Below are 16853 nucleotides of genomic sequence, written 5' to 3'. Positions count from 1 at the left end.
AATTAGCACATGGAGTGACTCCCAGTGAACACCTGCCTCCACAGGAGATGCCACGTCAAAAGGCACAGCTGGGAAGGAGGGGGGAGAAGTGAGGCAAAATTCAGGGAAATCGGACCCATACAGACATGTTGTGGCCGAAGACAAAGCTGCTAACGGTGCTTCCCCCTTCCCAAAGATAAGGTCCATAACATCTAAAGCCAGGCGTATTATTCTCTTGGGCATTGTGGTCCAGGCACCTCTGGCACTCCAAATCTGAGAACCATGAAATTAGGTTATAAATAATATCCTCTCTCTTCAGCCTCCCAAATTATGTTCCCCAGGGCAGCCGTTTCACTCTCTGTAAACCTAAGGCTGGCCCTTCAACTCTATTCATAACTTTCTGTATGCTGCCGTAGTTCTACAACAATTTCACTCTCTCTTTTGTGATTTGGTAACTTGGTGACACATATCCTGTTCCGGGTGGGACGAATTAGCTCTTGAAGGAAGAAATCGGACACTCTTGTTGTTGTGCTCAACCTTTCCACCGGATGAGAATAAAAAACTTTCTGTTGACGAACAGCCGCCTTCATTTTATTTTTAAAAGGACAGGTTTCCGTCCAAACCTCACCTTTGCACCCAGACAAGAGAGAACAGCTCTCAGCTTATTCTTCGCTTCCGGAGAGCTGCCACAAACAACCGCAGAGTCTGTGTTTGCCTTCGCCATGGAGGTTTTCAGCTGGCTGCTGGTGCTATCCATCATCCTCTACTATTTCTGGAAGCGTAGACGTCCCAAAGAATTACCTCCAGGACCACAACCTCTCCCGTTCTTTGGCAATGTGTTTGAAGTGGGTTTTCAAAAACCCTTGAAGCATTTGCAAAAGGTAAGGGGCTATTGCTATCCTACCACCCGGTCAAGATGAAACAAGAAGGGGACTGCCATAGCTTAATCAGCTGAATGTGGGGGACCTAACAATTAGAATAATGCTCGTGTTGACTTGGTTCTTTTGCGGAAGGTTGAAATATTTCCTCTTGGGATAGAGAGCATTGTGTTCAGCATGTTCTATGAGTGGTGTGCTACTTCTTGTACCTAATGAAATGTCACTCACTATTTCCTTTCAGTTAACTAAACAATATGGACCTGTCTTCAGTTTGTATGCTGGGAGAAAACCTATAATTTTTATTCAAGATTGGAGACTCGCAAAAGAAGTTCTGTTGACTAAAGGAATCGAATTTGCTGGGAGGCAAAACAATCCAATTATTGATCTTATCCAGAAGAAAAAAGGTACAGTATCTGAAGATAAGTTCAATATGTTGAAATTAGAATTGAAATATAAAAAGGACAATATTATGGGCTTTTCTGAGGGGAAAGTCCAGGTAGAGGAATTATGCATTTACCCTAATGAGAAAATAATTTTTTAAAAAAGTATACGTACCTATTACAATATGACTTAGAGGATGAGAGGATGAAGGAGGCGATGGTAAAATGGGCACAAAGCTTTGAGTACAATATTGATATTGACGAATGGAGAAAGGTGTGGAAAGAGAATCATAAAATGATTAAGCCAGTGAATCTTAGAGAAAATATCCTCAAAATGTTTCATACATGGTGCTTTACCCCTGTAAGATTGGCAAAAATGTCAGAAGGGATCAGTAATGATTGCTGGAAATGTTAAAATAAATCCAGGGACTAACTATTATATGTGGTGGTCATGTGAAAGGGCAAAAAAAAATTGGATATAGGTTTAGGAAATGGCAAAAGAGATTGTTCAACAAAAATTAAGTTTTAAAGCTGAAATGTTATTATTTAACATAATGCCAGAAATTACCAACAAGAAAATAAATTATAGTCTATATAGTCACAGCAGTTGGTTACTCCGGGCCCAAAAAATGGGAGAATGTAGAGACACCAATGATGGATGAGTTATTAAATAAGCTATTGGATATTGCACAACTAGACATGCTTTCAGAGGCACTATGGGATCAAGCAAGAGACTTTGTAAAGCAAAGATGAAAGTTGATATTATAATTGGGCCCAGAAAAAACCAGGAACTTAGGGGAAAAATTAGTACATAATGAACCAGTGCTCACCGGAAACGAGTGCCCATTGGAATCATGGTGCCTGGACTTACGAACGCCCCTACTTATGAACATTTTGACTTATGAACAGGTCCGGTCGCAAAATTTTGCTTCGAGTTGCGAACGGAGCTTCAAATTACGAACAGGAAAAAAAAACAAAAATTGTTTTTGTGAAGGTTTGTGCTATCTGGTGGACTCTAAAATGGAGTTTAGCCTCAGGTCTCCCCCCTATTGTCTTCTCCCTCTCTGTCCTCTCTCTTTTTGTTTTTAAAAGCACAAACTGAAGGGTCTGTATGCCCCAGTGATGACCTTCTTTCTTTCCTCTTTTCCCCATTGTTCGTTCCATCCCTCCTTTCCTGCCCTTTTTTCAACCTAAGTCATCTTAGGTTTTAAAAAGAAAGATTCTTCTCCTAGCGGCAGAGGACGGATTAACCGGTTTTGCATTCATTCCTATGGGAACTACTGCTTCGACTTACAAACGGCGCCTCTAAATAGGAACAAAAAACAGCCAGAATGAAATAATTGGGTTTCAGTGCATTCCTATGGGAAATGCAGATTTGAGTCACAAACATTTTGACTTACAAACATCTTCTGGGAAGGATTATGTTTGTAAGTTGAGGCACCACTGTATTTTGATGATCGGATGACAGTGAAATCTCTGATCCACAGGGGAAGGAAGGATGTTTAGTTTGTGGGTGGGTTTTTTTTGGGGGGGGGTTAATTATTTGTTAGATTTTTCAGGTTTTTTTTAAGTTTGTATGGTTAGATATGAATAAAATGTTTTTTTTTTTTAAAGAAATTTTAAAAAAGGTATCTGAAGATAAGTTCTCCTGTATTTTTCCTTCATGGCTCAATGCACGGGCATGATGTATTGATCAGGTTATTCTGTGAGAAATCTTCTTTCCAGGATAGTGGGTGAGAGAGAGCAGGAGATGCACAAGAAGAGGGGTAATAACCCTAACACAGAGCTGTGTGTTATGCAAGGCAACTGGTTTTGCCCTTTTCTAGAAGGGCACCCAAATGTCAAAGGTGCAAAGGTTCATTGCTGGAAGGGCGTGATCTCATCTGTTCTTGTCTCCCTTGTTCTCCTGAAGGAATAATCATGGCGCCCTATGGCCAGGCCTGGAAGGAACAGCGGAGGTTTTCTCTGATGGTTCTCCGGAATTTTGGGCTGGGCAAGAAGTCGATGGAGGAGAGAATCCTGGCGGAAGCGGCGTATTTGATTCAAGCATTTACGGAAAACATGAGTAAGGTTTGGCAGGGAGAGGATAGGCTAGATACTCACTTCATGACTTCTTCCTGTTGAATGAGTTGGGATTTAAGCCAACCCTCAGCTTGTCCTGGGATTTGGGAGTACCCAAGGGGTTCAGTTTGGATATAAAGAGAGAGAGTTAAAAATTGTAAACCATCCATAGTTTAACTTTGGTCTAGATGGGTGGGATAGAAATTCAATGAATGAATGAATAAACAAACAAACAAATAAATATTACCAATCATGGTTTTGAAGATGATGGGGGAAAACATTAATTAACAAGCCATTACTTTTCCCATTGTTTTATGCTACAGAGGCTCCTTTCGACCCCTTCTGTTTCACGGACCGTGCCGTAACGAACATAATATCTACCATGGTATTTGGGAAACGTTTCGAATATGATGATGCCACCCTCCGGAAAGTGCTGGACCTTCTCCATCTGAACTTGAAACTTTCGACAGGACCCTGGGCGCTGGTAAGACCAACTAGACACTGTAAAAGCACAATCTTAAGCAGCCGGAGCTGAGCTGAGGGCCAGGTGAGCTGACCCTCATCCAGCTGAAGCTGGGCTAAATGCAAGCCTGGTCCATCCTAAGGGACCGGATACGATCCATAGCCAAAAATGGTGCCAGAATCATCAGGTGAACGACCCTGCACTAGAAGACCCGGTTTATATTACTGAGTAGGAGAACCAACATCCTCTTAATGGGAATGTGTGGATGTCTGTCTTGGTTTACACCTGCATAATTGAAGTTTCCTTGTTTCTTTTTCTTCTTCTATTCTTTACCTGTTTTGTTTGCTTTCTGATAGGTTTACAATGAAGTCCCACTGTTGAGACGGCTCCCTCTGCCCCACAAAACTATATTAGAAAATGTCCAGAAGGTCTTTGCTTTCTTCACAAAAGAGCTGGATGAACACAAGGCAACCTTTGTCCCAGGAGAGCACCGAGATTTTATTGATGCATATCTAGACGAATTGCAAAAGGTATTTGACCGTCACATTTTCTCCTAGCATAGTGAATGCCTGTGCCCACATGTGTGAGGGAGGGGTCTTCTCTCGAATCTGTTATATCTACGAGTCTATGTATGACTAAACTCGATAATGTATTTAGCCTGTTTTTAGAAAAGATACCCCTTGTATGCAAGCTTAAGGAAGGAAGGAAGGAAGGAAGGAAGGAAGGAAGGAAGGAAGGAAGGAAGGAAGGAAGGAAGGAAGGAAGGAAGGAAGGAAGGAAGGAAGGAAGGAAGGAAGGAAGGAAGGAAGGAAGGAAGGAAGGGAGGGAGGGAGGGAGGGAGGGAGGGAGGGAGGAAGGAAGGAAGGAAGGAAGGAAGGAAGGAAGGAAAAGAAAAGAAAAGAAAAGAAAAGAAAAGGAAGGAAGGAAGGCAACCTTGATGTAATAAATTGATATGACTCTGAATTAACATTTCCAATCTTCAATTTCCCAATGAACAAAAGCCAGAAAAGAAAGGGTTGAGTTTTGACGATGAGAACTTGCTCATCGTTGTGTCTGATCTATTCATCGCTGGGTCAGAAACGACCGCAAGAACTCTGCAGTGGGGATTGCTCTACATGATGGCCTATCCAGAGATCCAAGGTAGGAAATAACAGCGGTCTTGACCGAACAAAATGAAGGAAAGCTTTTGTGAGTGATCTTAAATGCTTAGCAATCCTGAATGCCAAATGGGTGAGAACATAATTTGGTGCACCAAAGGTCTGAAGCTCGATCATGGAGAATGGCTGGCCTAGGGAATGAGCAATTATTAAATTTAAGGTTTCCTTAATGATTTTTAATGGTTTAAATCTGAGTTTTCATACAGACTAATGTTTAACTGATTTTAATATACTGTAGCTATTGTATTGTATTTCCAACCTGTGAGCCTGGTTCCCTTTTAATTGCTGTGAACTGCCATGAGTCACCCATGGGGAGGAAGGAGCCATATAAATATTATCAATAAATAAACATTACATAGATCAGGCTGTCCATTCTGGATAAGAGGAAACTTTGGACTGACCCTGGAAGGGTTTGGCCGCACCCCCTGCGGTTTACCTGGGGTGCTCTCAACAGGCAATATATTCCCCGACTGTGACAACATATGCCTGAATGTATCATATTAAAGTATACATTGGTGTCATCTTCCTTGAGATAAGTGACTGAGATTTTGCTCCTCAGAGAAATGCCAGCAGGAAATGGATGCTGTTCTTGGGAACAATGCATGCTTGAAATATGAAGATCGGGAAAGGCTGCCTTACACAAATGCCGTCATTCATGAAATCCTGCGGTTTTCAAGTGTGGTGGCCCTGGGGCTAGCCCATGCCCCAATCAAAGACATGATGCTTTCTGGATATGTAATTCCCAAGGTAAGACCAGACATGTTTGAGCGTGACTCATAAAGCCAAGCGGGAGTCGCTCCTTCCAAATGGATCATTTTCACCCATCTCTTACATTAAGGATGAGGAATCTGCAAAGGTTTGGGCCTATAACTCTTTACACCTAAAAACACAGTCAGAGACTAGGGGAGAAATTAGAGAAGATAAGTGGCTGTTAATAACCAAGGGAACCTGTTGCATGGAGCAGAGTCATGCTTTGCATGCCAGGTAGCTGCTGCATGGAACTCTGCTTTGCATGCCAACAACCTGGTTCATGGAAATAAACTATGCTTTGCAGCTGAGGAAGCTGCTGCATGAAATAAAGCCATAGGCACCTGAAATTCTTCTTTTTACTCCACTTTTTACTGGAATTCTGGGAATTCCAGCTGACAGACTTCTGCTCACCTGGGCTGGAAGGCCTCGTGGCCCAGGACAGGCCAAGCTCAGGACGAGTTCCTGTTGGGAAAGGTAGCTGCCCTCTGTTCTTGCTGGGAAACGAGACCCAAACTTGGCCTATCCTGAGCTTTTCAGTCTAGCCTTCCTCCATCAGAGCACAATCCTGGTGCCTGCCTGCCCTTTGGAACTCCTGCCCACAGGGGAAAAACACACATACACAGAAATAATGTTGCATCTCTACTTGCAAGCTGGGGAAACAGATGGGCTACAGGCTGTCTTGCCCATGTTGAGATGTATCTGTATTTAAACTGTACCCATTATTTCTAAATTAGCATCAATACTTATAAATCAGCACATGCCAATTTTATGCAAATCAGCGTCTCCTCTTGCCCTTTTAAGAAATGTCAGAAGCCTATTGCGTATTTATGCTCATGGTGATCCCTATAAGTCAGAACAGATATGCCTTACCAGAGAAAAAAATTACATTTGATAGACAATGGCTATGTTGACGCATTAACCTCATGGCAAACGGCCACTGAAAGTTTCACCAGTGGAGTAAAGCCAATGAGTGTCTCTCTCAGAATCCGGCCACTCATGTTCATGTCTTTCTGTGTAATACAGTCCCTTTGGGTTTTACAGGGAACTGCAGTGATGATTAATATTCACTCTATCCATCATGATGAGTCCCTCTGGAAGTCCCCGAATAAATTCGACCCTTCTAACTTTCTCAATGAAAAGGGAGAGTTTGTGAAGCCGGAAGCCTTTTTAGCTTTTTCAGCAGGTAAATCCTCTACCTTTCTCTCTCTCTCTCTATCTCTTTTCTTCTTCTCTTGTTTTTTCATTTCATGAATGAAATAGCTGAAAAGTGATCCATCGTGTGACGATAGATTTAACTTCTGGGAGGTCACATCTCTGCTGGTGGAAAGACTAGGAAGCTTATCTATTTACTAGTTTTTTCCCGTCTGTTATCTTTCCATCAACATTTTTACTCCAAAAGAGCTCCTGACATGCTGACTCAGTTCCTCCCTCCCTAAAGGCAATTAGTGGCAAAGAAAGAAAAATGAACGGGGAGGGAAGAGGAGGAAAAAGCAAAGACCAGCACCCAGTCTGATGCTTAAATCCTGGTCCTTCTCCTGTCAGTGGGAAAGAGTTCCAGCTCGGGAGGAGATCAGATAGTTTTTCTCTCGAGAGGATGAGTGGAATGGCAGGGCTTTCTTGCTTCCTCCTAACAGGATGGAATGACTGTTACCTGGCTTCAAACGGCACAACAGCCCTGCCGAGCAGGACCTTCAGCACAGAGGACCGAGTGGAATCCCCTCTCCTCTCCCTCTGCTGCCGCCTGATCCTCTCTAGCCATCGCCAGCCTTGTTGTCCTGGAGCTGACATCCCCTTTCTCTTTTCTCCCTTCCAGGCCCAAGGGTTTGCTTAGGGGAGAATCTGGCTCGGATGGAGTTGTTCCTGTTCTTCACCAGCATGCTGAGAAACTTCCAGGTCTCCTGGCCGGATGAGTCAAGTGCGCCGGATTGCTCACCCCAGTTTGGTGTCACTCTGTCTCCATTGCCTTTTAAGGTGTCACTGAAGCAGCGCCAGCAAAAATGAATCAAGCAGGACGCTCGAATCCAGAGGGAAGTGTTTCCAAGCCCCCATCCCACCGATGCTGATAAACATGTATTGTAAAAGAAGACTATTTTAATAGCAATCTCTGTCCATGACATGGCCTTTGGCTCTCTCTAGTGGCTAATTCTTGTAACTTCCTCTTTAGAAATACAGTGGTGCCTCGCTTAACGAGCGCACCGTTTAATGACGAATCCGCATAGCGACCCATTTTTTGGGGTCGCTAATGCGATCACATTGCGATGTTTAGATAGGCTAAACATTGCATTGGAATCATTTCTGCACCCGGCGGCCACTTTGGGAACAGCTGATCGGTGGTTCCAAAATGGCCACCGGGTGAAGAAAATGGCCGCCCGCACCATTTTCGCGGCCTGCCCTCGCTTACCGAGGGCACGAAAATGGCTGCACTATGGAGAAACTTTGCAGAACGGTGAGTTTAAGAGCCATAGGAACTCATTAAACTAAGTTTAATGCATTTCTATGGCATTTTCCGTTCCGTATAGCGATGTTTCCCCATAGCGACGGTTGATCTTTTAATAGTAAAATCTGTGAATAAGTGAATTAGTGAATCCTGATTCCGTGGATATGGGAGTTCTACTGTACGTCTGGAAGAGATCCAAATCTTGTTCTTGATCGATCCGAGTTTAAGAACATTAAATATCAAGAAATAAAGAAGACCAGAGTTCGAGAATAAATAAATGTAAATAATATACTCTAATAAAAGAAGGGTATGTTGGAACATAAATATAAAAAACAAAGTAGCAGTTATTTTTGGAATCCTAAGGTGAAAGAGCTTGATCAGATGAATGTCAATTGAGCAACTGGTCAACAATATGCTGGATTTTATATACCACCACTGAAAATAACATACTTCTGTGTATTTTCCAATTTTTGTACACTCTGCAAAGACCCTTTGAAGCTCAGGAGTAGTAAGGTAGTCCGATGGCTTCCCGAGATCCTTGGGGAACACACACTTAGCCTTGAATCTTGCAGGGCCCAACTTCAAGTTGACTTCAATCAACTACTTGATTAGTTAGTTACTCTTTCTGTAATGTTTTCTTGTGACGGACTAATTGTACTTCGGTTTCCTTGTACAAACAGATCTTTTATTCTATAAATTCCTATGTTCTCCCAAATTTTAAACTGAAGATGTTTATCCTTAGATTTAAGCTGAGAGTGTTCTGAAGAAGGACACGAGGGGGATATTGGAGGGGCAGGAATTTCCACTTATTTTCTCAATATTCTCATTGCTTCTATAGTAAAAAGATTCTGTAACCGAGTCCCATTTCTCAGCAGCCGAGATGTGTATAGCTGTGCCTTAATTGGGTTTGTTTCCCTTTCCTCTTCCATCTGAGCTCATTCAGGGCTCTCTTTTTATTTTATAAAGTTGACTACTTAAGCTATTTGAAAAGCTTCATAATATTTCATTAATTGCAATATTGATAATCCTCCTTTTATACTTGGTCGATAATTTGCAGAATTTATGAATCTTATTGTTTTCCTGACAAATTTTTCCAAGAGTTTTTTCCTACTAAATTTTATCTTTTTCATTTTGGGTATACTTTGGAATAAAAGAATAATTTTAGTAAAATATGGGCATTTACAGTTGTTATTCTCCACAATAAGGATTAATATAGTATTTCTGCTTTCTTTATTTTTCTTCATACCATTGCAAATATAGCTCCAGCTTCTCACCCTTTTTCTCTGACATCATCAGAAACTGGAAAGATGATCAGTAGTGCAAATGGGCTGACATTAATTTGCTAGAGGAAATCGATCAAACCATGTACAGCCAAAAAGAGAAAATTGGGAGGAAAAAATAATTCACTGCCTTGATTGTTAACATAAACCATTGTGTAAATTGTAGTAAATTACTAGAACTGGCCTGACATCTCCCCCAAATTTCATCTTGTCTTTCGGGGATGAGTTGAATTAACGTGAATTACTCGTCATCAGAGAAAATGTTGCCAAGGCTAGTGTTTAACTTTAAAAAAAAAACCAAATCAAGTCGTTGAAGTGGTGGAGGCCTTTCTCTTGATCCCACCACTTTAACTTGTGCATCTCATGGGGAACGTGGGTCCCCCCCCTGCCCCGAAAGTGCCCTTTAGTGGCCGGCTTGGGGAAACCCAGTCTTCACCAAATGTGGAGGGATTGTAGAGGAGAGTCGGGAGAACCTTCTCTGTGATCTTCGAGTCTTCAAGTGCCAGAAGGAACTTTCTTGGGGTGGCACTCTTTCTAGGTGGATGACTTGGAGATCTGAAATCCAGTCTTCACCAAAATAAGGGGGCGTGCAGAGGAAAGTCATGGGGAGGGGTCTTCCCTGACATTTTGGTGTCTCTAGGTGCCAGGGGAGGCGTTTTATATCCAAACAAATCAACGAATCAAAAATCATTATCAATTTGTTGATTCATATTCATCGTGGGCATAGATTCGTACAAATACAAAACGACAAATTAGCACATGGAGCAACTCCCAGCAAACACCTGCCTCCACAGCAGATGCCACGTCAGAAGGCATAGCTGGGAAGGAAGGGGGCGAAGTGAGGGAAAATTCAGGGAAATTGGACCCATACAGACATTTTGTGGTCTAAGGCAAAGCTGCTAACGGTGCTTCCCCCTTCCCAAACAAAGATAAGGTCCATAATATCTGAAGCCAGGCATGTTGTTCTCCTGGGCATTGTGGTCCTGACACCTCTGGCACTCCAAATCTGAGAACCATGAAATTAGGTTATAAATAATTTCCTCTCTCTTTGCCCTCCCAAATTCTGCTCCCCAGGGCAGCCATTTCACTCTCTGTAAACCTAAGACTGGTCCTTCAACTCTGTTCTTAACTTTCTGTATGCTGCCGTAGTTCTACAACAATTTCACGCTCTCTTTTGTGATTTGGTAACTTGGTGACACATTTCCTGTTCCGGGTGGGACGAATCAGCTCTTGAAGGCAGAAATCCAGCCTGGTTCATAGACACTCTTGTTGTGCTCAACCTTTCCACCGGATGAGAATAAAAAACTTTCTGTTCAGGAACAGCTGCCTTCATTTAAAAAAGGGGGGGCAGGTTTCCGTTCAAACGTCACCTTTGCACCCAGACAAGTGCAAACAGCTCTCAGCTTTCTCCTCGCTTCCGGAAAGCTGCCACAAACAACCGCAGAGTCTGTGATTGCCTTCGCCATGGAGGTATTCAGCTGGCTGCTGGTGCTATCCATCATCCTCTATTATTTCTGGAAGCGTGGACGTCCCAAAGAATTACCTCCAGGACCACGACCTCTCCCGTTCTTTGGCAATGTGTTTCAACTGGGTTTTCGAAATCCCTTGACGTACTTGCAAAAGGTAAGGGGCTATTGCTATCCTACCACCCGGTCAAGATGAAACGAGAAGGGGACTGCCATAGGTTAATCAGCTGAATGTGTGGGACCTATCAATTAGAATAATGCTTGTGTTGACTTGTTTCTTTTGCAGAAGGTTCAAATGTTTCCTCTTGGGATAGAGAGCATTGTGTTCAGCATGTTCCATGAGTGGTGTGCTACTTCTTGCATCTCTCACTATTTCTTTTCAGTTAACTAAAGAATATGGACCTGTCATCAGTTTGTATCCTGGGAGAAAACCTATGGTTTTTATTCAAGACTTGAGACTCGCAAAAGAAGTTCTGTTGACTAAAGGAATCGAATTTGCTGGGAGGCAAGACAATCATATTATTGACCTTATCCATAAGAAAAAAGGTATCGGAAAATAAGTTCTCCTGTATTCCGTCATGGCTCAATGCACGGGCATTATGCATTTATCAAGTTATTCTATGAGAAATCTTCCCTCCAGGATATTGGGTGAGAGGGAGCATGATTAATAAATGGGAATGGCATGCATATATGTGGAATGGGTGATGCAAAGGACAATCACATTTTGCAGAACATATTCCGAGGAAGACACTCTGCTCAGTATGGCAAAAATTTCAAATACAAACCTACAAGAAAATTCCAATATGGGTAGCACTAACAGAAACTTTAATTTAAAATGATTTGAATCATAAGGGAGCATTACTCACATATAAAGACCTATTAACTAAAGGCCAGAATATAAAAGATAAACAAGATCTAGAGAAATTGGGCCTAGTTCCAGATTGGTGGTCAATGTTGAAATTAGAATTGAGATATAAAAAGGAGAAAATTATGGGCTTTTTTGAGGGGAAAGTCCAGGTAGAGGAATTATGGATTTACACTAATGAGAAAATAATTTTTAAAAAAGTATGCATACTTATTATAACATGACTTAGAGGATGAGAGGGTGAAGGAGGCAATTGTAAAATGGGCACAATACTTGGGTACAATATTGATATTGACGAATGGACAAAGATGTGGATAGAAAATCATAAAATGATTAAGCCAGTGAATCTAGAGAAAACGTCCTCAAAATGTTTCATAGATGGCGCTTTAACCCTGTAAGATTGGCAAAAATGTCAGAAGGGATCAGTAATGATTGCTGGAAATGTTAAAAAAAAATATCTAGGGACTAACTGTCATATGTGATGGTCATGTGGGAGAGCAAATTTTTTTGGATATATGTTTAGGAAATGGCAAATGAGATTGTTCAACAAAAATTAAGTTTTAAACCTGAAATGTTATTATTTAACATAATGCAGAAATTAACAACAACAAAATAAATTATAGTCTATATATTCACAGCAGCTAGGTTACTCTGGGCCCAAAAAATGGGAGAATGTAGAGACACCAATGATGGATGAGTTATTAAATAAACTATTGGATATTGCACAACTAGACATGCTTTCAAAGGTGAAAGTTGATATTATAATTGGGCCCATAAAAACAAGGATCTTAGGGGAAAAATTAGTCCATAATGAACCAGTGTTCACTGGAAACCAGTGCCCATTGGATTCATGGTGCCTCCACTTATGAACGCTCCTACTTATGAACATTTCAACTTACAAAGAGCTCCGTTTGCAAAATTTTGCTTCATCTTGCGACCGGAGCTTCGACCTATGAACAGAAAAAAAAACAAACAAAAAAACCCTTTGTTTTTGCAAAGGTTTGTGCTGGCTGGTGGGTTCTAAAATGGAGTTTAGACTCAGGTCTCTCCCCCCATTGTCTTCTCCCTCTCTGTCCTCTCTCTTTTTGTGTTGAAAAGCACAAACTGAAGCGTCTGTGTGCCCCAGTGATGACCTTCTTTCTTTCCTCTTTTCCCCATTGTTCATTCCATCCCTCCTTTCCTGCACTTTTTTCAATCTAAGCCATCTTAGGTTAAAAAAAAAAATACTCCTCCTAGTGGTAGAGGACAGATTAACCAGCTTTCCATTCGTGCCTATGGGAACTAATTCTTCGACTTAGAAATGGCGCCTCTAAATAGGAACCAAAAATAGCCAGAATGAATTAATTGGATTTCAGTGGATTCCTATGGGAAATGCAGATTTGACTTACAAACATCTTTTTGATGATCTGATGACAGGGAAATCTCTGCTCCACAGGGGAAGGAAGGATGTTTAGTTTGTGGGGTTTTTGGTTAATTATTTGTTAGATTTTTAATGTTTTTTAAGTTTGTATGGTTAGACATGAATAAAATGTTTTTTTTAAAAAAAGAAATTAAAAAAAGGTATCTGAAGATAAGTTCTCTATTTTTCTTTCATGACTCAATGCACGGGCATGGTGTATTTATCAGGTTATTCTGTGAGAAATCTTCCTTTCAGGATAGTGGGTGAGGGACAGCAGGAGATGCACAAGAAGAGGGGGACTAACCCTACACAGAGCTGTGTGTTATGCAAGGCAACCGGTTTTGCCCTTTTCTAGAAGGGCACCCAAATGTCAAAGGTGCAAAGGTTCATTGCTGGAAGGGCGTGATCTCATGCATTCTTGCTTCCCTTGTTCTCCTGAAGGAATAATCATGGCGCCCTATGGCCAGGCCTGGAAGGAACAGCGGAGGTTTTCTCTGATGGTTCTCCGGAATTTTGGGCTCGGCAAGAAGTCGATGGAGGAGAGAATCCTGGCGGAAGTGGCATATTTGATTCAAGCATTTACGGAAAACATGAGTAAGGTTTGGCGGGGAGATGATAGGCTGGATACGCATTTCATGACTCCTGCATTGGGATTTAAGCCAACCCTCTGCTTGTCCTAGGATTTGGGAGCACCCAAAGGGCCGGGCCAAGACCTCATTCAGTTTGGATGTAAAGAGAGAGAGTTAAAAATTGTAAACCATCCAGAGTTTAACTTTGGTCTAGATGGGCGGGATAGAAATTCAATGAATAAATGAATCAATGAATCAATGAATAAACAAACAAATAAATAAATCTTACCAATCATGGTTTTGAAGATGATGGGGGGAAACATTAATTAACAAGCCATTACTTTTCCCATTGTTTTCTGCTACAGAGGCTCCTTTCGACCCTTTCTGTTTCACGGACCATGTAGTGATGAACATAATATCTACCATTGTATTTGGGAAACGCTTCGAATATGAAGATGCCACCCTCCGGAATGTGCTGGACTGCCTCCATCAGAACTTGAAACTTTCAGTAGGACCCTGGGCAGTGGTAAAACCAACTACATACTGTAAGAGCACAGTCTTAAGCAGCTGGAGCTGAGCTGAGGGCCAGGTGAGCTGACCCTCATCCAGCTGAAGCTGGGCTAAATGCAAGCCTGGTCCATCCTAAGGGACCGGAAACGATCCATAGCCAAAAGTGGTCCCAGAACCATCAAGTGAACAACCTTGCACTAGAACACCCGGTTCATATTACTGAGTAGGAGAACCAACATCCTCTTAATGGGAGTCTGTGGACATCTGTCTTGGTTTACGCCTGCATAATTTAAGTTTCCTTGTTTCCTTTTCTTCTTCTATACTTTACCTGTTTTGTTCTTTTTCTGATAGGTTTACAATGAAGCCCCACTGTTGAGACGGCTCCCTCTGCCCCACAAAACTATATTAGAAAATGTCCAGAAGATCTTTGCTTTCCTCACAAAAGAGCTGGACGAACACAAGGCAACCTTTGTCCCGGGAGAGCACCGAGATTTTATTGATGCATATCTAGACGAAATGCAAAAGGTATTTGACCGTCACCTTTTCTCCTAGCATAGTGAATGCCTGTGCCCACATGTGAGAGAGAGGGTTCTTCTCTCGAATCTGTTATATTAAAGAGTCAACAAAACTCAGTAATGTATTTAGCCTGTTTTTAGAAAGGATGCTCCTTGTATTCAAGCTACTGGAAGGAAGGAAGGAAGGAAGGAAGGAAGGAAGGAAGGAAGGAAGGAAGGAAGGAAGGAAGGAAGGAAGGAAGGAAGGAAGGAAGGAAGGAAGGAAGGAAGGAAGGAAGGAAGGAAGGAAGGAAGGAAGGAAGGGAAAGGAAAGGAAAGGAAAGGAAAGGAAAGGAATAAAGGAGAGAAGGAAGGAAAGCTTGATGTAATCAATCCCTATGACTCTGAATTAACCTTTCCAATCTTCAACTTCCCAATGAACAAAAGACAGAAAAGAAAGGATTGAGTTTTGACGATGAGAACTTGCTCATCGTTGTGTCTGACCTATTCATTGCTGGATCAGAAACGACATCGAGAACTCTGCAATGGGGATTGCTCTACATGATGGTCTATCCAGAGATCCAAGGTAGGAAATAACTGCGGTCTTGACCAAACAAAATGAAGGAAAGTTTTTCTGAGTGATCTTAAATGCAGAGCAAGCCTGAATGCTGGATGGGTGGAGAACATAATTCAGTGCACCAAAGGTCTGAGGCTCCATCGTGGAGAATGGCTGGCCTAGGGAATGAGCAATTATTAAATTTAAGGTTTCCTTAATGGTTTTTAAAAATTGGTTTAAATCTCAGTTTTCTTATTGACTAATTTTTAACTGTTTTGTAATATAGTTATTGAAAACTATTTTCAACCTGTGAGCCTGGTTCCGTTTTAATTGCTGTGACGTGCCTTGAGTCACCTATGGGGAGAAAGGTGCCATAGAAATACTATCAATAAATAAACAATACCTAGATCAGGCTGTCCATTCTGGAGAAGAGGATACTTCGGGCTGACCCTGGAAGGGTTTGGCCGCATCCACGGCTGTTTAGCTGGGGCGCTCTCAACAGGCTATGCATTTCCCAACTGTGACAACATATGCCTGAATGTATCATATTAAAGTATACATTGGTGTCACCTTCCATGAGATAAGTGACTGAGATTTTGCTCCTCAGAGAAATGCCAGCAGGAAATGGATGCTGTTCTTGGGAACAATGCATGCTTGAAATATGAAGATCGGGAAAGGTTACCTTACACAAACGCCGTCATTCATGAAATTCTGCGGTTTTCAAGTGTGGTGCCCCTCGGGATAGACCATGCCGCAATCAAAGACATGCAGCTTTCTGGATATGTAATTCCCAAGGTAAGACCAGACATGGTTGTTGTGGGTTTTTCGGGCTCTTTGGCCATGTTCTGAAGGTTGTTGTTCCTAACATTTCACCAATCTCTGTGGTCCACTGCAGGAGTATACCGGATACCTTGCAGTTGTGGCCAGGTATATATTGGAACCACACAACGAAGCATCCACACCAGAATCAAAGAACATGAGAGACACTGCAGACTAAAACAACCAGAAAAATCTGCAGTAGCTGAACATGCCCTAAAACAAACTGGACATGAAATTCTATTTCAAAATACTGAAATACTGGACAACACCAGCAATCATTACGTCAGACTGCACAGGAAAGCCATTGAAATCCACAAGCACCAGCAGAACGTCAACAAAAAGTTTGAAACTCAACAAAATTTGGTTCCCAGCTCTCAAAAATACAGAGTGCAAAAGGTCAACGCACACTACCCAGCAACAAAAGACCAGCTAATGACACCCATCAACCACAGTGACAGATATTCTTTTCTCTTTATCACAACAGTACACCCACAACAAGACACACTAATCACCCATCTACAGAAAAAGACAAAAGCCTATCTCACAGCCATAAATACTGCACTCCCAAGCCAACTACACCAGAGCACAGTGTGCTGTCCTCTGAAGATGCTGGCCACAGAGACTGGTGAAACGTTAGGAAGAACAACCTTCAGAACATGGCCAAAGAGCCCAAAAAACCCAGAACAACCATTAGACCCCCAGCTGTGAAAGCCTTCGCAAATACATTAAGACCAGACATGTTTGAGCATGATTCATAAACCCAAGCAGACATAGCCCCTTCCAAATGGCT

General features: G+C 42.0%; 2 protein-coding genes across 2 annotated transcripts; both read left to right on the top strand.

Annotated features, from left to right (window-relative positions):
* The first annotated feature begins 13 nt into the window (after positions 1-13).
* LOC110071241 (cytochrome P450 2J6) lies at positions 14-9275 on the top strand. The gene is made up of 9 exons (XM_072980524.2): positions 14-860; positions 1099-1261; positions 3150-3302; positions 3622-3782; positions 4118-4291; positions 4763-4901; positions 5478-5665; positions 6710-6851; positions 7482-9275. The coding sequence occupies exons 1-9, from the start codon at positions 528-530 to the stop codon at positions 7667-7669; spliced, it is 1641 nt and encodes a 546-aa protein (XP_072836625.2). The 5' UTR covers positions 14-527; the 3' UTR covers positions 7670-9275.
* A 421-nt stretch (positions 9276-9696) lies between these two features.
* On the top strand, positions 9697-14962 carry LOC140702160 (cytochrome P450 2F2-like). The gene is made up of 5 exons (XM_078380523.1): positions 9697-11008; positions 11235-11397; positions 13557-13709; positions 14050-14273; positions 14546-14962. The coding sequence occupies exons 1-4, from the start codon at positions 10850-10852 to the stop codon at positions 14259-14261; spliced, it is 687 nt and encodes a 228-aa protein (XP_078236649.1). The 5' UTR covers positions 9697-10849; the 3' UTR covers positions 14262-14273; positions 14546-14962.
* The last annotated feature ends 1891 nt before the right edge of the window (positions 14963-16853 follow it).

This window comes from Pogona vitticeps, chromosome 10 (genome assembly GCF_051106095.1).
Source record: "Pogona vitticeps strain Pit_001003342236 chromosome 10, PviZW2.1, whole genome shotgun sequence".
Taxonomy (NCBI): domain Eukaryota; kingdom Metazoa; phylum Chordata; class Lepidosauria; order Squamata; family Agamidae; genus Pogona; species Pogona vitticeps.
This window is presented reverse-complemented; position numbering and strand designations above follow the sequence as displayed.

What these genes read in the sequence shown, in the direction of transcription:
- LOC110071241 (XM_072980524.2), top strand. Translation starts at nt 528, where the DNA reads ATGAGAATAAAAAACTTTCTGTTGACGAACAGCCGCCTTCATTTTATT. An exon ending in CCTTGAAGCATTTGCAAAAG is followed by an intron (nt 861 to 1,098) that starts GTAAGGGGCTAT and finishes ATTTCCTTTCAG; the next exon opens with TTAACTAAACAATATGGACC. An exon ending in CTGGATATGTAATTCCCAAG is followed by an intron (nt 5,666 to 6,709) that starts GTAAGACCAGAC and finishes TGGGTTTTACAG; the next exon opens with GGAACTGCAGTGATGATTAA.
- LOC140702160 (XM_078380523.1), top strand. Translation starts at nt 10,850, where the DNA reads ATGGAGGTATTCAGCTGGCTGCTGGTGCTATCCATCATCCTCTATTAT. An exon ending in CCTTGACGTACTTGCAAAAG is followed by an intron (nt 11,009 to 11,234) that starts GTAAGGGGCTAT and finishes ATTTCTTTTCAG; the next exon opens with TTAACTAAAGAATATGGACC. An exon ending in CCTTATCCATAAGAAAAAAG is followed by an intron (nt 11,398 to 13,556) that starts GTATCGGAAAAT and finishes GTTCTCCTGAAG; the next exon opens with GAATAATCATGGCGCCCTAT.